Source organism: Gallinula chloropus (assembly GCF_964237585.1).
Source record: "Gallinula chloropus genome assembly, chromosome: 5".
Classification (NCBI taxonomy): domain Eukaryota; kingdom Metazoa; phylum Chordata; class Aves; order Gruiformes; family Rallidae; genus Gallinula; species Gallinula chloropus.
In genome coordinates this window covers 225,813-245,335 of record NC_140090.1, presented here as the reverse complement: position 1 = coordinate 245,335, position 19,523 = coordinate 225,813, and the positions used below count along the sequence as shown (strand labels likewise).

The 19,523-nt window shown below is 38.1% G+C and overlaps 1 protein-coding gene across 1 annotated transcript in view; it reads right to left on the bottom strand.

The window, feature by feature from the left end:
- BAZ2B (bromodomain adjacent to zinc finger domain 2B) overlaps positions 1–19,523 on the bottom strand; it is a gene marked incomplete at its 5' end in the record, with an annotated part of 62,350 nt that overhangs the window by 28,722 nt on the left and 14,105 nt on the right. Inside the window, 12 exons of the mRNA XM_084265234.1 lie at positions 252–317; positions 1,483–1,509; positions 1,763–1,807; positions 2,431–2,496; positions 3,227–3,292; positions 5,631–5,692; positions 5,811–5,903; positions 7,770–7,980; positions 12,864–12,972; positions 13,486–13,546; positions 15,767–16,063; positions 17,305–17,917. Of these exons, the coding sequence (XP_084121360.1) occupies positions 252–317; positions 1,483–1,509; positions 1,763–1,807; positions 2,431–2,496; positions 3,227–3,292; positions 5,631–5,692; positions 5,811–5,903; positions 7,770–7,980; positions 12,864–12,972; positions 13,486–13,546; positions 15,767–16,063; positions 17,305–17,917 (1,716 nt within the window). The remainder of the gene's footprint in view (positions 1–251; positions 318–1,482; positions 1,510–1,762; positions 1,808–2,430; positions 2,497–3,226; positions 3,293–5,630; positions 5,693–5,810; positions 5,904–7,769; positions 7,981–12,863; positions 12,973–13,485; positions 13,547–15,766; positions 16,064–17,304; positions 17,918–19,523) is intronic.

The window sequence follows — 19,523 nt, the reverse complement described above, 5'->3', positions numbered from 1 at the left end:
GTCCCGTCCCCCCCCAAGTCCCTTTCCTCAGGGCTGCTTTCTAGCACCTCATCTCCTGACCTGTATCAGTAACAAGAACTGTCCCAACAACTCCTGTAGTTCAATTTGTGCCTATTGCTTCTTGCCCTTTCACTGCCATGCACACAAATGAAATTATATATACAGCTACATTAAAGATACTGACTGCTCTTCCACAGATCACTGCAGAATGAAACCATGAAAAACTCGATTTTCCAGAGGTTAATACTCACTTCTGCTTTTTTACGTGCTTCCATAGCTTTCATAAGCATCATATGTTGCCTTCTCCTTTCTCGTTCCTATTGAAGCAGGTAAGATTAGAACAAAACTAATCCACATTTTCAAATCAGTAAAAAGCTGAATAACAAATTTAGCATTAATAGACAAGTCACAGTAAATACTAAATACAGGACAAGAATGGCCAAGTCTGTGCATGTTTTAGTTCAGGTTTAGAAAGCAAATACAAGAACAATCAAAAGCAAAAAGGTAAAGCAATGAACATGGAGACAGTGTAAAAAAAGAAGCATACAGATTTACTTATGGTCAGTTGTGATGCTCCTTCATAAGCTGGCAGAACAAAAAGCATAATGGTTGGCTGGAACAGGTCAGTTACCTTACATCTGCTATTATGGAACTTGCAATTTACTTCTCAAGAGCCAATTCAGCAAGAATTTAAAACTGGTCCTTTTCAAACTTTGCAAGTAGTAACATTTTTGTAACTAAGAAATTAATATGATTAATTTTCTCAGCTCCAGATCAGTTTTAATTACACTAGTGGTGGTGCATATACATATGCAAAGGCACCTGCATTTACTGATGCCTGTCCCTCAGTAACATAAGTCAGTAACTTCAATGCATCAAGGAGCTGAATTCTAGAGCGTTAAGCGGGGTGGGGGGTTGCCTTAAAAGTTGCAAAGCCAATCCTGACCCTAGTAAAGGCTAGAGGAATTTCATCATCTGAGTTTCACTCTGTATGCTTATAACTATACGTATTTATCCCTGACTCAAAGCTGATTTTCTCTGTACCTTACAAACTTAGGAAAAACATCATGCTCGTTTCTAAAACAGGCTAACTCTAATTGTATTTAAAATGTCTAGATTCATTCCCAGTGAATGGAACAAGATTTGAAAAAATTATCAAAGTCACTACCTATTAATTCTGCATTAGGTGATCCCTGATTTTATACAGTAGTCCAATTTCTACAGGGATATCATTAGCATAGATTTCTGGTTAAAAACCTCATTTATTTATTGCCAAGTTCAATTTATACTCCTGTTCAAGACATGTTTGGGTTTTTTCCTCGACAAGACAAGCAGATGTATGCAATGCACTGTGCTGTAAAGCCATGCAGCAGTATGTAATATGACAGCAGCCAGTGCTACATTTTATGCATTGCTATGACAACCATATCACAACCAAATCACAATGCGGTGTTAGATGTACAAAAATAAACATACCCATACCATATCTAGTCTATGCCTCTCCAACTCCTGGTAGAAAGAGTTGGCACAATATTATGAAACAGAAATCACAAAGTCATAAAACCACTTGATAATCCCCCAAAAGACCCCAATACCAAAGCAAAGCAACAAATCATAAGGTGAAAGAAAGATCTGTACAGGAATCAACCCAGAAATTTTACAAAGGCATATTTTGAAGGTTCTTTTCCCCCCACCCCATACAGTTTAAGCAGTAGTTCAAAATTGGCATTCTGTTTGTTTGATGAACTGAACATATACCAACCTGATGTTTCAGAAGAACAGCTTGCTGCCTTCGCATCTCTTTTTCCTTAAACAGAGGAACAAAAGTGTATTTAAAGCATCTACCAAAACTTAGTTACAAGTTGCACACTTTTCTCACACTAAAACAGCACATCTGAACTAAATCCTTACATACCCCCCCTGCAAACTGACCACAGAGAGTATGCAATACACGTAGCAGCAAGTCGACTGAGTTAGGAGTTCTGTGTTACAACACTAAGGATGCCAAGCAGTAAATGAAGTACATATATAAACTGAGTTTTCCAACGTTTGTAGAGTTCTGCAGTCCTACATACAGGACAGGAAAGATTAAACTTGTTGAGAAGTAACAAAGTTTTTGACACAGCATGCTTAGAAGCACATAAAGTGAAAGAAGGTACTGAGGAAGCATTTAACTCATGAAGAAAGCCGTAATGGCACATAGAGAATTGCTGTCTCTATATATTCGTGTGTATGCAGACATCTGTGCGTGTGTATGTCACAAACCTCTCTGTATGCCTACATATTTACATCAACACATACTATTTGTGTGCTGTCTCTATTTACAGTTTCATTATCAATTAATATTCTTCCAAATTTACTGCTTTTTCACATCAACACGTATTCTGCATAACAGCACAGTTCTTGGGTTTGGAGCTCCTGTAAACCAACCTTTATTCGTTTTTCAGCCTCAAGTAATTTGGCATTTGCTGCTTCTTCCTTCTTTTTCTTCTTTGCCTGTGCATGCAAAACAGGTCACACATCAACATCACAACTTGAAAATAATCTGACTAGAAATAAAGTCACATGCCTTTAAAAGTTTAAACATCATCACATATTGTGTATATTGCAACTGATTTCTTTCCCAGTCCAGCTTTCATAATCAAGTCAATTCAGAATTCATTTACTTTTTACAAGTTAAGCCAGAATTTCAAGTCCCATTCAAAACTGCTTCACCTTGCTAAGTAAGTACACACAGAAACAAGAAAACACCAATAACAAAGAAGTCATAAATTTTTTCCATGAATGGAGACTTGGCAATCCATCTTTGGTAGCATACTAGCAAACTAGTATAGTATACCAGCATATTCCAGCAGATACATAGATATATAAAAATAGTATTTAAAGTCCACTGCACTTCATACAGAGCAGAGCATGATGCTGCTTTAATATCTTATTATTGCAAACTTGTTTTATAACAAAGAAACAATTATGCTGTTAACTTTAGTGAAGAGAAGACTATTTGTGTAGAAGGTCAGGAACTCAAGGGAATATTTGCAAGACTTGGGTTGCAGTTAATATAAATTTATTTTTGAAAAATACTTTAAGACATGGTTTTGACCCGAACTTCGGAAATCCAGGTTGTTAGAGATGTTAGATTTAGTTATATTCCTAACCACATGTATGACTATTAAAATATAACACTCTTTAAAATGGCAACAAATTATATTTGAGCCATTATTTTTACCTCTAAAATCTGCTGAGCTCGAAGCTCCTTCTCCATTCTGATTTGCTGGATTCGTTTAATTTTTTCCTACAAGGGGAAGAAAATTACTTCTTTAAAAAAAAACCCAAACAATATTGAGAAAGTAAACATGCTTTTACATTCAAAAATGACAAAGCTCATACATAGATACTTTTTGTTATCAAGTCTTATACTCATTGTAACCAATTGCTCCCATATTACAGGGTGTGTTTAGAATTTTTACTAGTTAACGTCTGGGGTATTCCTGAAGGAACCAACACTTACTTATGCATAGGTGCTCACATTTAAGTTGTCATAGCATTATTTTTTTTAGTGGCTTAAAGAGAACTAGATTGATGACAGTGAAAGTAAACTAGCAGCATTCAAATTCTAGCTGGCAATGGTGGAACTATTTAGGAATGAATGAAAATGGCAGCTATGGCATGAAAAGCACAATGCTTTGACATGATCTCCCTGTCAAAGAAATGGGGAACATGGAGAACCCAAGTACTGTGAACTCAAAGCACGTAACTCCCTCGGCTAGTAACAGTCACCCGCACGCAACCTGGGCAATACATGCAGCCTGAAGCACACTTCAGTTTCTCCAGCTTTTTAAAGTGTTCAGGTAGCTGATGATGAGACTGGATGTCAGAATAGTAGGTCAGGGATTTTATTGGTTTGGGTTTTTTTAGTTTCATACATGCTGAAGAATAACAAAGTGACTGAAACAGCAGCCACATACAGTACACACCTGTCAGCATGCTTCGGGGTGGCAAGGGGAAAATTAGCCAGCCAAGCACTCCACAGAGAGCAGCTGTGTAACCACATCCAGATCTACTCTTTTGTGGGACTTAGTTCCTAAAACCTAACCACGTTCTGATTATATTGATTTAGAAATGCAATCATTGCAAACTGTGGGACTAGGACACATTTTCTGCACTGCATGGTTTTGTCTGTCAGTAATAACTCACGCTCATAGTAAAATTTCTTAGCACATTAGCTGAGGTTTTCATTAACTCAAAAAAGTTGCTGCAGTCACAGTGACTAGGAAGGGACAGTTATGGACATAAGTGTTGCAATAAATTCATCTGGACTTGCTGTAAAGATTTAACAGCAAAACCCAGGCCATGCAATAGCCCTGCAAGCTGGGAGGCCTAAATCAAAAGCCTGAAGTGGAGCCCAATAGTCCAGATGTTTTCCCAGCAGAGGAACACAGCTCTCATGATGACCAAGCGTTTTGGGACATTCAGGGGATGTTCCCACATTTCACTCTGCACCTGCTGCCTCATCCTGTCACAGGTGGCTCTGGAAAGAGCCTGGTGCTGTCCCCTCTGTACTCTCCCTCCAGCTATTTACAGGTGTCAGTGGGGGCCCCCTGAGACTTCTCTTCTCCAGGCTGAGCAGTCCCAGCTTTCTACTGCACTGAGCACTTTCTTAACAGAAAATGTTACCTACAAGGACTAGTTGTTGTCTATTCCCGAGATATTTAAGGTAGCCTGCAGTAACACCAATCTTTAAAAAAATTAATGACATGTACTGTCTGTACCATGCATACACATACTAATTCAACAGCAGTACAGGCTGAACTGGCCTACGGAAGTCAACTTTTCCTACTTTTAGGCTCTATATCCTTATTCTCTGCCTTGTAAGAGGGTAAAAAACCTAAAACAGTACCTGTGCTGCACACAAGTGATGTATTTTCACTGAAAGCTAAAAATCATGTCGTTTGACTTAACAAAAAGCAACCACACTAATATATTTTTTGGATGACAATTACTCACTTTTTAGAATGTTCAGATTCCTAACATACACAGCTTTTCACTAACTTGTAAAAACTGGTTGTTAGAAAAGTTAACAGCCTGCTCCCCTAAGTAGCTTCATTTGGCAAAGTTCATACAGGCTCACTGTTATTGGAAGTATTTGCTATCACAGTACTTCACAACACCTGTAGGTTTACAAACATGTATTATTAGTTCACTGGCATACTGAGGCACATGCCTTTACACAGCCTAACACCACTGACCGCCCCCCATGAACAATGAAGAAGCTAATCACAATATTCCCATATTTAAACAAACAGATACAAAACTGTTGTCAAAGAACCAGAGGAAGACAGACTACATCGCAGTAAGTAGTTCAGAAGCAGGTTTTTAATTTCTTACTGATACTGGGAAGCAATCATCTATGTTGGGTGGCTTAAATCGACACAGACAAAACTGGGATGTCCTGACATCATGAACAATGATTACAGATCTTAGCATTATAAATAATATACACTGTGTGATCTTTAAAACATTACATTCACTTTGTAATTGGCATACTTAATATTTTACTAAATAGTTAAAATACCCAATCCAGTAATTCAAAACATAATTTAAAGAGCTTATTTAGCAATCATGAAGTTTACCTGCTGCTTCATTATCTTTATCTGTTCCTTTTGTTTTCGTTTTTCTTCAGCTGCCATAATAGCTAACAAATAAAACAGAGAAAACCTTCGCATCAGCAGAACATGACAAGACACTGGCAACTTTCTACGTTCCCCCAAAGCATCTGCCAGCATGTGCAAGCTTCCACAGGTAATACTTACCTTGCTGTTTTTTCGCTTCTTTGGCGGCTCGAGCTTGTTCCTGCTTCTGGAGTTTTCTCAGTAGCTTTATTTGTGCTGCTTGCCTGGCTATTTCTGTTACAAAAATAAAACATTAAGTTCCTAAACCCAGTGCTGTCCAGAATAAAGATAGAGCTCATATTCCAGACATTTACATGAGTGAAAGAGCAAAAACGGTGGATTTGTTTTGCACACATTTATCTTAACAACATTCCACTATCAACTGTCTTTACTGGTATCTCATGTATCAATAGCTACATCAATGGTTCTAATGAACAGGGATACTTTCTACATAAAAGACAACGCTCTTTATGGAGGAAGAAAGTATCTATTTAGTGATAGCATCAGGCTAATAGCACTGCTTCCTTTAAAAACTGATTTCTCCTATCTTTTTGAAGCAGAAAACTCTTGTCTCAGAGTATGAAAACATTTTTAAATTCAGAAAGCATGGAATCGCTGCTTTCCTTTATCACCTCATGAAATTATCTAATCATTTTTACCTGGACAGAGCTTTGCACTGGCTGAACCCCTGGGCTAAGCCACTGAGAAATTTCTTAGGTTCTCGTGAGGGGGAAAAAAAGCAGCAAGGTATGTATGAACAGACATAAAATATTACACGTTGTGAATCATCTTGCATATATACATGATACACTCTTGTTTATTTTCTTACATGTTACAGTGTGTGGTGGTAAAAGAGACATAGGAGAGTGCTCCTACACACCTCCCCTCACGTCCCTTACAACCTCCAATGGAGGGAAGATACAAAGTGAAGAAAAATTATTTGGCAGTGCTGGGTTAATTGGACTTGATATTAAAGGTCTTTTCCAACCAAAATGACTCTGTGAAAAATGGCTTAGTGACAAGGGCTTATCTTTTCCCCACTGAGAAGTTAAGACTTCTGGAATCACTCACTGTGTCTCAACTATAAATACAGAGTCTCAAAAAAATCCCCATCATCAGTTTCTAAATTCTTAGACTGAACAAAAGGTGGTGGTGAGCTTAACACACACAGACACACACACAAAGCTGTGCAACACTACAAGCCATGTCACACACGAAGGTGTTTCTAAAGCTGCTTTGTCTCTGTCCCTGTGCCCACAGCATCCCCACTGCATGCCCTAACCATACCTATGCAGAACGGTGCTCTGTGCAGGGCACAGGGGGAAAAGATGCAGAGGATCACACCAGGGCAGGCATTACAGACACACACACTGTTAGGGGGGAGGTTATACAAAATACAAGGTAGCTAACCAAACATGTTAACACAGACATCCTGACGCCTGGGCTGCAAGACTTTCATACTGGATGAGATGCATTCAGAAAATATGATACAGTTACGGACTAAAGAATTGAAATTCAAAAGTTAGGTACCCAATGTTTCTGTAAAACCAGAACCTCATCCTTTTGATACATAGTCATTCTACTGTCAACATTGGTACTACTTATTGCAGGGTCTTACTCAACCTCATGGGCATTTAAATCATCACTGTCAAGGATTTCACAAGCAAAACATTTTCCCTGGAACAGCCAAAAGCTTTACAGAAATGCTAACTTCAGTGGCCCTCAATTTCAGTTTCCATTTCTAGGTCCAGTGTTGTTTGAGATGACACAGGGGAAAACAAACATACATTAATTTTTGCCAATTTAAAAAATACATCATTAATAAAGAGATTATTTGATATCTGCTGCAACTATAGAGTAAGCTGTAACTGCTGTAACTATAGAGTAAGCTCTTAGACATGCATTTACAGACTCTTCTTCCTTTGAATCACGTGTACATTTACTGATCTTAGAAGAGAAAGGCTTCACTATAGCACATAGGAAATTTCTGACAATAAAATGTTGTATACTAACGCCAAGTGGAACACTCTCCTTAGGAAAGCTAAGTCTCCATACGCTGGCTGACACCCTCAGTTCATGAAAGTCGTGATTACTTCCTACCTTGAGCCTGGAGCTTTCTTAAAAGCTTTGCATCAGTGTTGTCTAGAAATTCAGTGCTTCCAACGTTTGGAGGTCGGCCTTTCCGTCGTCTCATTCTTGACTCTTCTCTAGAGTGCTGTCTGTCTGGATTTGGTGGTCGTCCTCTACGTCCTTCCATAGCTCTGATACGGGGAATGACTTCCTCTTCCTTCAGAAGACACCACTGCACACCCTTTTAATTGACACATTTCACAGACAGGGATTATAAACACAAACTAAAAAAAGGAAAAATAAATCTAAGACACTTGAGAACATGAACAGCAAGAGATCTTTTTTCCCAGATTATTTATATATCAAAAATATGAGAGCACTGTGATGTAATTTTTGGGTAGCACAATGTTTTGACATAGCACAGAAGCTATACATTGAGAGCTTATGCAAACTGTACTACTACACAAGATTTGAGGACTATTCAGTGACACACACAGTTATTACCTAGCAGGTATGTCACTACTGTGATAGCTTTAATCATTTCAGACCAAATCACTTATTGCACAACCCTTTTAAAAGGCAAAATTGATTTTTCCTTATTACATAAACTGAAAAATAACTACTCTGATTTCACAGAATCCACTGCTCAATGTGAATGAAAAAACCCCATGCATCAAGCTACACATCACTGTCTTCCAGTTAACAAACATTTTGACATCCACAACAAACAAATGCAGTACTGTATTTCCAAATACATCTTTCTGGAGCACTGTACATCTCAACAACTGAGTTGAAAACACACAGACTGATATTACTCTTAAAGTTTTGTTTAGTACAATTTAGTTCTCTCTTCATCCACTGCAAGACAATTAATTTCTGTGCCACCTCGAAGCAATCAAAGGTTTGTAACTTTTAAGAATCCACCTATCAGAACTGCAAGTTAAGCATATCCTGTAACTAAACAAAGTATGCAGCAACCCATTCAACCTTTACTTTCACTGTCACCCCTGGGGTTTTGTGGAATCTCAAAAACAAATACTGAAATGCTTTCTTAATACAAATACAAAAGTTAGTCCTCATGTAGAAACAGCTTTACTTCAACAAAGTGGAATTTACTGCATCTACTGAGCAGAACAGGAAGACAGTCTACCTGCTCTCATTTGTTTGAACATGAATATTTCAACACTGTAACACTGTTTACCATTTTCCTAAGTTTTTGAAAAGCACAGAGGAAAAAAAAAAGTAAGCTACTCCATAATTTGCCTTACAAAGGTGTATAAAAGACTCTGAAAATGTCTGCTGAAGCAAGAATGAAAGTTGGCAACTTAGAGAACACATTCACTATCTGTTCAGAAAAAATACATTTGCATTATCAAAGTTTTCACATTTGTATGTACATAAGCACTGAAATTAAATTTGCCATACCAGAAAATACATTTTTCTTTGCTTATTCTAAATATTTTTCTTTTAATTCTTTCTTCTCATTCTTCATAATTATAAATAGTTAAGATTCAAGAAAATAAATGTCATTTTGCTAATGCAATATTCAGATTCCAAGGAAGCTCTCCATATCTGCAAAAATACCTTATTTTGAAGGCCAATTCACTCCCAGTTAAGACCATCCCAAGGGTACATCTCACACTTAGTTTACAGGCATTCCAAAAGGCTTTGTTATCAGCTGTTTTCCTAAAAACAAGCTGTTCAGAAACATGACCAAATCCCTATGTGTAGAATGCATCATCACTATGGACTTTTTAATCCAAAATAGTTACCTGAGAGTACTACTTAGAAGTACATTTTCATTTCACTGTGTAGTACCTCACAATTTATCACAGGTTCACTTTGCTGAACAACGTGAGCTAGATTTAATACTGCACTTATGACAAACACCAACCTCCAACCTAGGAAATCTCACCCCATAAACTGTAAGTGCCAGAGGATGGGGAGAAAAAAAGAAAAAAAAAAATAGAATTCAAAGAAAAGGAGGAGAAGCAGCTGTAGTGCAAGAAGTATCCTAGATACTGCAATGGAGAATGTTCTTGCTCTGTAATTGTATTCTCTATGGTTAATCATACTAATGATAAGACATGTGCAGAAAAGATAGACAGAGGTATACAAGAGCATTAGTGCCACAGAAACCATGGATTTATGGATTATGTTTTCCTAATGCGTCCCAAAAGAGAAAGTCCAGGCCATCAAATGAAGCTAGCGGAAGGTTCAATAAGCAAAAGGATCTGGCCATTCAAGGAGTGGGGAAAAGACTGTCTCATGTCCTGCCAAAGGACACCGTGCAACAAGATTCCCCAAGTTTAACAGAGGGCAAGACTAAGGTAGTCCAGAACACATTCATTAAGGATTAAGCAAGAGTTAATTGGTCATCTCTATTTTGTGCTCAAATAGATTTTAAAATCTGGCCTGAAATACATCTCTAGTAAAAGAAGGTACAATCTGATATTCTGTGAACTTTCAATATTCCGAAGAAAAAATGCAGGGGTTGTGCCCCAAGACAAGGAGAATCAGGGGCTTCCATGAAACTTACACTTCACTACACACAGAAAAAAAAGAGGCGTAAACACTGAAATGTGTTTTATTATTGAAACTAATCAAAATAAGAACTTAATTCAATTTTTCACCGTCGGGTACCTACCATCTATCACAACACCACACCATCATCAGGACATTTGCCAAAAAGGCACTACATGAATTTGCATGAAAGCAGAATCAAGCTCAAAGCCTGATAACCAAACTAATTAACAAAACCATTGGCACTTTGCAGGAAGCAGCCAGCCTCATTAATTTCAGTTTAGATTTGTGAGAAGTAGTTAACAACAAAGCTTTCTGAACTGAGCTGCGGAATTCAGAATAGGACAAACTTTTAAAATTCCAGTCTCTAGAAAAGTAAGCAAATAATTATTGCTACATTATAAATGCATATGACAGCTGATTTTCTAGTTGACTATTCTCTACGGTATTCACAGAATAAGTCTCTTCAGTAAATAACAGTAAACTTAAGAACTTGCTTAAGAGTTACATCATGCCTTATAAAGATGCACTGCATTAGTTCTCAGGCAATGCCATCATCAGGTACTCTGAGAAAGACTAATATACACAGGAATTACTTCACACTAAGGAGAAGGGAGAAAGTACTTTAAAAGTTTACTCCTTTCCTGTTCCTAAATTCAGCTACCATCCTAGACAAGCATCCAGACTCAGTGGAAAGCAGCATTATTTTCACAGCTTTATGCAAAATGCTACTGGGAAAAAATGCCATGTTATGTTTACCACAACTTAACGATTGCTCCCACAGACCTACATTCAGGTCTGTGCTTTGCCACCACTGATATTTCATCTTCAACTAAAATTGATCTGAATGAAGCTGTATCAAAGGCTCAATTTTTCCCTAATTACATAATGACCCTGCAACTGCTCAGCCTGGAGAAAAGGCAGCTCGGGGGGATCCCACCAACACATGTAAATACCTGGAGGGAGGGTGCAAAGGGGATGGAGCAAGGATCTTTCCAGAGGTGCGCATCGCAGGATGAGGCAGTGGGCGCAGAGTGAGACACATGCAGTTCCCCTGCACGCCAGGAAGTGCATCATAACGGTAACAGAACGGTGTCCCAGGGAGACTGTATCGTCTCCAGCCTTAGAGATCTGGAATAGATATCTAGACATGGTCCTAGATATTTGGCTGTAAGTGACCCTTCTGGAGTTGGGGATTTGGGATGTGGTGACCCCCAGAGGTACCTTCTAGCCTCCACTGTTCTGTGATTCTGTGACAGATACTCTGGCCATTAAATACTATCCAAAACCAGCAAGATGCAATCTTAGCGCGCACCTCAGCGTCACTCCACGACACTCTCTTCCACCTACTACCTATCTGATGCAAAATTCCTATCCATATTACTCGAACTCATATGGCCCTGTACCCTCTCCATCACCTCAAATCACATTGAAACTCACCTTTCTAAATGACACCAGTTTCAAGCCTACAGGTTCCATCACTGAATTTCCACATCTGCCAAACTTCAAACGTTCCTCTAACCCTTGCATGGCCCACTTCTACCAGATATGCTTACCTGTTAATTCAGTTAATCATTGTTTTCAGTAAGCTGTAATACCTCGTTACTACTGTACCAGGAGAGAGGAACACAGGCGCTATCAGAAGCAGGCAATCCTTGTAGTGTTTGCTTGCTAAAGGTAATGCTTCAATGTAACTGATTTAGCCCTTAGAGAATTTTCTCAGCATTCCTTCCCATAAAAATCTCATGCTTTGGGAAGCTCAGATGGTATTTTGATACAGGAAACACTTGTATCTAAACACGTATTTTATATATATTATGCATATGAATACACAAAAAGAGTGTGGTTTAATGCATACACATAGTTATCAGCATTAAGTTTATACCATAAAGGAAGAAATAGTTTTAGTCAGAAATATCTGAATGCTAAGATAAAATATGTAGCTCAGAGGTCTTTCATGCTAGACAAAAAGAGGCTCGGAACTAATCATAAGGCATGCCGAATTCCTGCAACCTCCTTCCAAAATCACAGAGAGGAGCCGTTTTCAACATTGCCCAGGATCAAGTTCTGAACGCCTCAATACAACTGCTGTTATGAAATATGCACAATTTCTAGAAAGAATTAGCTAAAAACAGGCAACGCTTCAGATTGTACCAAAAATTACTTCACCTAAATTTAAGGTAATGTTCCTTGGATCAAAAACTTTACTTTTTAAAAAGTGGATACCTGCGGTCCATCTCTGGCTTCATAGAAGTCACCCACTCCTATTTTTGCACTGAAGCTGAAATTGTCCCTTGAGATATCCATTATTCCATTTCTGCTGAGATACTGAAAAAATCACATATTTTTCGACTTCAGCTTGTAAATAATTACAACCCAGCTTTGATGCACAGCTAACTTTGTGAGTGTAATGTTTTGCATATTCTATCAAGGGGATATGCATTTATAGGAGATCAAATCAGTAACAGACTGAGATACATTACGCCTCACATCACAGGATATTTTGAAATAAGTTTCTTTACTGGAGAGAAAGAAATGGCATTTTTAAATTGCAAGCATGCTTAGTAGCATTAGAACACAGAAGTTAAAAAAGGAATGTACCTTTACTACTTCAGGATATTGTCTCAGCTTCTTCCCACAAGGTGCAAAATACGCTACTTCTCCTTGAAGACGACCACCAAAGTTTCTTATTCGGGTTTCTCTTTGCCAGCTAGAGTAATATGAAATAGTTGTATACAACAATACACTTTATAAAAAACAAGTAATTAATGTAAATTAAAGATTATTACATAAAAAGAAAAAAGGCACATATATAAAATGTGGCTGAGCATCGTAAATCAAATAGGCAAACCCAGAAATTGTTACCATGTAGACTCACCAAACCATGACTAAATGTGTATTTATTTATACCAAGCTACCTACACATTACCAGAATTTAAACAGCTTAAGAGTTACTTGGAATCTTATACTGGCTCAGATCTAATCATCAGCATTAATTTCCAGTGACAAAACTGCTAAAATGTTTGCAGAAGAGCAAATCTGATGCACAAAAATTAACACATGAAATACACTGACCCTTTTAAAGAGATTCAAAGTCGCTGTGAGCTGGAAATCTAAACCACTAAACCTTTCCTAACTATTAAGCCTCAAAAAAAAAATCTTACTGCCATTTCTTGAAGGTATAATCTCTCTTAAAGGAATACAAAGCACAGGCAAAACGTACCCGTATTCGAGAGGAACACGCAGCTCCCGTTCATCTGTCACTCTTCGTCTTTTTGAAATACCTAAAGCAGAATTTCTCATTAATGCCTAAGAGAATGTTTCCATTTTGTACATGTTCTAAAATACGATTTTTATCCCTGTAACCCCAAATCAAGAGAAATCCATTTTACATTCTAGCCATTATACACCTCAAGTACCAAGAAAATTAATGTGATCATTCTCATTTTGATATACGTTTTCCCCCAAGTTTCCTTTAACCTCTTCTAAAGATGTAAATAGAAGAAAACCTAGTTAAGCCATCCTAAACTACAGATCTCCATTTGGGGATCTCAGATATTACTGAAATATTTCCTCGTACACCTGTTTTTCTGTACTACACCATATTTGAATTGTTTTTTACGACAAAAGATGAGAACAAAACCAAATTTACTTTAAAAATCCATACGACAGACTCAGCCTTCAGAGAGCACTGTGTATACTGTAGTAAACTACCCAATGTAGAAGATTTTCAGCATTATTCCAGCTTTTCAAAGCTGAAACAGATGTGTTTGGTGCTAGTCAAGAAACTGAGTGAATACGAAGATAGAGACTATCAGTAAACATGGGGTTTTATGGAGCACTAAAGGCTGAGCCTTTTCTTAGGCCTCTTTGGGAGAAATGTAGGACATGAACTGTGTATACAGACAGACTTTTGGAAGATGCATTTCTCAGGTAGTTTGGATTCTGTGTAAAGAATCTATTCCCCGTGGCAAAGGGCATGAGAGCACACCATATCTAGACTGAACCCTTGAAACTTCCTCCAAGCTCTTAGAGCCAGGAGAACTGCTATACAGTTCAACGGCACGGGCCCCAGCTGCGATGTTTGTGTCATCTCAGCAACTGCTACAAGTCCTCCTCAGCAAGCACTGAGGAACTGCCCACGCCTGGGCACCATGGGGAGAGGTCGGCACTCTGAAACTAACATGACTGACCACTACCTTACTTCCCATAGTCACAGTGGAGGGAGATTATTTGTCCAAATACAAGTGAACTGAAAAAAATTAGTTGTCTGGTGAAAAACAGAGAGAAGAGACACCAGGCCTCTGCAGCGACTGAGCAGCTTCAGATAAAATGGACACAAAAATATTTTAATTACAGTCATTCTTATTAAGAAAGAGTACTGCACCTAGAACAAGAACACAAAATTAACTTGTTCTACCTCCCACCTCTGTAAACAGACAAGAATCTGCTATTAGTCCTTTCAAATCATCATGAATCAACACAGACTCCTGAGCAAAAAACCCCTAACTTTGTATGTTAACAATCTGAATTACTCCTAATGCATGGGGAATAATTTACAAACTGTATAAAAAACAATTTGTGAGTGGATGTCCCCATTTAAAACTTGCTTACATGTTAATTAAATACCAAGTTTCTAATTCCAAGTAGTAAATATGCAACTCCATTTAATTGTTGCCATTGAAATTGAGAAGCATGACTTCCAAAAACACATTCTTTCCTGTAGCACTTACTAAGATAATTTTAGCCATTACTAAAAATTACAAATTAGTCACCAAAGGAAGGATTATAAACACTATGTAACATCAAGACAAATGTTAACTGTGCTCTTCATGAACACTTTAAAAATAATTCCTTGCACATAATCCATAAATTCTACTGAGAATTTTTAAAGAATAATGAAGTACATTGTATTTTAACAAAACAGTTATTAAATTTGTTGAGGATGGGGCAGAAATGGAAGATTCAGAATGCAAACTTTAATGCATAGAAATTAGATATAAATAGGAATGCCAGTTTAGAATAAAGTAGTAAACAACAAAGGCTACAAAACAAAGAGCTTTCATGTACTAAATACCAACTCTGGCTGTTTCATCCCACCTTCTCTCAAGTAATTGTATGAGCTAAAACGTCCTGTAGTCAGTCTAATGTTCAGATCTTAAGACCTTACGTTCTGCTGACCGATTGTAATTTCTATTGCAAACACCCCATGAGAAGATCACAGAATAGCCCAGGTTGGAAAAGACCTCCAAAGATAATCTGGCCCAATCTTTTGCGGGAAAGGGAGCCCAAAAGATAACATCTAACACTTGTTAAACTGCATCTTGAAAACCTCTAATGTCAGGGACTCTGCCACTTCCCTGGTGAGGTTGTTCCAGTGAAGGATTATTCTTACTGTAAAAAAATTTCGTTCTTACACCGAGATACCACTTGATACCAGGGTCTAAACTACTTTTCTAGCTACAACACGTGCCACTGTACTATAACAAAAGACATTCAGGTACCACAGTGTGTACTTGGTGTAAGGGTAGATGGTGCTGTCCCAAGGAAAACCGCAGGCTGGGACTCAGGACATAAGGCAGCTGGCGCAGAGCTTGGGGTCTTTGCTCCTTGGAGCTTAAGTGGGGTGGAATGGGCTGCCAGACTAATGGAAGAGCTCTTCACAGAGGATGAAGTTTTATTCGGCTTCAGTGGAGATTTTTCTCCCTCAGTGTCTGTATCAGATTCATCTTGATCTTTATCATCATCATCCTCATCATCTTCAGACCCTTCTGTATCTGATTCAGAATTGCTGTCAGACTCTGTTTAAAAGAAGTGTGACAAAAGGCATGTTATGACTTGATAACTAATGAAAAATACATTTGAAGTTACAACATTTAGAAAGTCTTTTTCTTATTAAAGGTTTTCAGACTTCTATGCTCTTTATAACATTGCTTCGGTATGAATAGGTTATAATTAACTACCTAAAATTCAAAATTACTACAATATGACAACATAACATAATTCTGGATGATAATGCACTGCTGTTATGGATGGAATTCTTTAGCTTTCATGAGGAGATGAAACACAAAAAAAAGAGACTGTTTAACCTAGCATCAGCTCCAGCTAAGACATCCCCTGTGAGCCGGGCAGCGGATGAACACTACCACGGGAAGGGCACTTCACGGGTTATGAAATCTGTCATGACGGGGAAGCAAACAGTGGAACTGGGTACAGGCTGAAGGGTGGCGATCTGAGCAAAGGAAGAGATAGAGAGATAGAGGGCAGACAGGATAAGGAACTGAAGAAGACAAGCTACAGCTGTGAGGGAAAAAGAGGATTAATACAGGATGCATGGGTAGGAGGGGGAAAGAGAATGAAGAAGGTGGAGCTGGACACAGGGGACATGGGCACACAGAGGAGAAAGGAGTGACTGAGAATATAATCAACTCCCTAAACCAGGCGCTGCCTTAATTGCTTAAAAGCCTTTACAATAGTAGTCTCAATACCATCTGTGTGCAGTCCTTGGAATTCCCCTGCCCACTATGCTCCTGAATGAAGGCTAGAAACATATTTTTCTTGCCACTCATGACAATTTAAAGGCCTTTGCTTAGTCCTTCCCTGGTTGGCCAAGTCTGTCCTGCAGATAGGCTGTAGCCACCACAGTGACCAACCATCAACCTGCCTATAATCTCCATTCTGCCGCCCCCCACCCTCCCCACCCCGTCCTGGAAAACCTTGCCCACAAAACCAGTACATGAGTTGCAGGCTGTGTGATGCATCTGGAAGGTAAGTCTCTGACAGTCTTTCCAGAATGCTGTGGAGTTTTCTTACCAGCACAGCAGAAAGTATACTTGCCATATGACCAAGTATCAGAATACCCAAAACATGATACTGGATATGATACAGAGGGGGGCTTGGAGAGATGCACTACTTTCACGGATACCTGCAGGACACAATATGGATGTTTCCTACTCCTGTTTAAAAATATTGTGGGAAACACATGTTTTGAACACGCAAAAAATAGAAGTTTTTGCTTTTCCTATTAAAAAGGTTAAACCACCTGATTGGCTATCATCAGAATCATCATCTTCATCATCCTCATCTTCATCTTCGTCGTCATCATCATCATCCTCATTTGAGTCGTCAGAGTCCTTACTGCTGGGGGCATCTGAGTCTACCCCTCTGAACTGCTCCACCACCAGTTTTGCAGAATGAAGGCGGTGTTGTGTTTTTACTGCATTTACTGCATTATTGCTGACTGTTTTATCCTTTCCTGAACCAGGTAATGCAGGAGAGGTAGAGGGCATGACCGGTGTCCGGTTACCAGCTGGTTTTTTCCCACACGCACTCAAGTTTACGGGCACAGAAAAGGGGGCACTACTAGAAATGGCTACACTTTCATTCAGCTTGCTCTGGGATTTCAGTTTCGTAGTAAGTGCAAGAGGAGACTCCTGGATGACGCTCTGAATAACTCCATTGGGTTGGTGATTACCTAAAAGTGCATTTGTCAGGAATGGATTAGAATGGTTGTTTTCCAAAGATGTGAGTTTTTGATGAGCTGGAGAACTAGATGGTGTTTTGGGGCTTGACAAAGCTGCAATAACCTTCTTCAGGTTCTTAGATGATTCCTGTTTCTTTAGCTGTGCTGCTGGGAATGTCTGTTTATATTGTTCCTAAAGAAATAAGAAGACAGAGGAATAAAATGTGGAAAATTTTTAGTAGGTCAAAAGTAGCTACTAGTTAAAACAGAAACACTGTAAATCGAGTAGGAAAAGACAAGTTGAACTTCAGATGAGGCGGATCGAAATTATATAGGAAAGCTTTTTCACTTGCCACATCACTCTAGGCAGCGATTGTCATACAAATAGGAAACATCTAGAAAAAATGAATTCTTATGCACTGGCACAGGAAAAAACCCACATTTGACTCATTTCAGCAAAGACTCTCTCATACATATGTAAAAGTAACTTTGATAATTTTTCATTTTAAAGTACAGGGTAAACACAACACTACCAGAAAACCAAGAGAAGACCTGTGGCATAGAAAGTTCTATGGGAAAAAAAAAAACCACGAGGAAAAAAGGTATTACTTAGAAGTACTGTGATAGGCTCAGTTTTTTTACTCTGAAAAAGTAGCACTTGGAAGTTCTTCAGGTAAAAATAAGTAGTGGCTCAGAAACACATGTAAAGCATATACTGTCTCTAGGTTCAAGATTCTTCCAAGGAAAAACATATCACATCATCTTTGATGGAAAAAATAACAGAATGGATTAAGATGGTACATCTCAAATCACTGTTAAATAGGAAGGCAAATGCAACACATTCTTAAAGTTACATTTAAAGCTGAGCATGAAATTATGAAAACCTATAAAGTAAATATTCACACAGTGGGTGTTTCCAGTAAAGGTTTTAAAGAAATCAAACCACTAAATGGGTGATGAATCACCAGCTAAAGGCACACAACCTAAAACTGACAGCAGAAAGCTCTTCCAATGGCAAAGATACATGTTTTCATAAGTATAATTTATTTAACTGTTCCAGGTAAATGACTAGACTATTTGAATTCTACAAACTAACTGGGAGTTGAAAGGAAAAACAGCGTTTCTCTTCTAGTCTAGCAATAAAAACTACATGATAAAAATATTTTCTACTCCCTGCTGAGGGCTGCAAGTTAGTTTACCCTTTACCAATACCAGTTAGTTTAAAACAAACTTTGTTTTTAATAATTAAACTTACCTTGGTAAATGTACTTTTTAGTATTTCTCTATCATCTCCTAAACATTTCTAAAATACTAGATTTTTATTTCTCTTCTAATCCCCATCCAAATCTAACTGAATAGAAATTATGAAATTCCATCACTACTCACCATTATGAATGTTAGAAAAAGAGAATCTACAAAGAATTTTTGTAAGATACAGAACTATTGAGACAGACACATGTAAACATATTGTGGGGTCTTGACCAGTAAAAAAAAGGGAAATAAAATTTACTGCAATGGCTGTACTGATTTTTAAAGAGCTATCAGTGCATGAGTATCCTCCTGTCGTTAAGGAGCAAACAAAACCAAAGGTTGAATTATTTTCTTTTAAATAAAACCCTATTTTCAGCTACTTTGGCTAAAAACATTAATATTAGTGATTTTAATTGCTTTGACACAAAACTATCCAACTGGAGACTACGCAAATCCATGCTTAAATAGCAGACATGGAAAGTCCTAAATCAGCACAGCATTCTGACTGAAACTAGGAGAAGCATGGGAAAAATGCCCCAGCCACACAA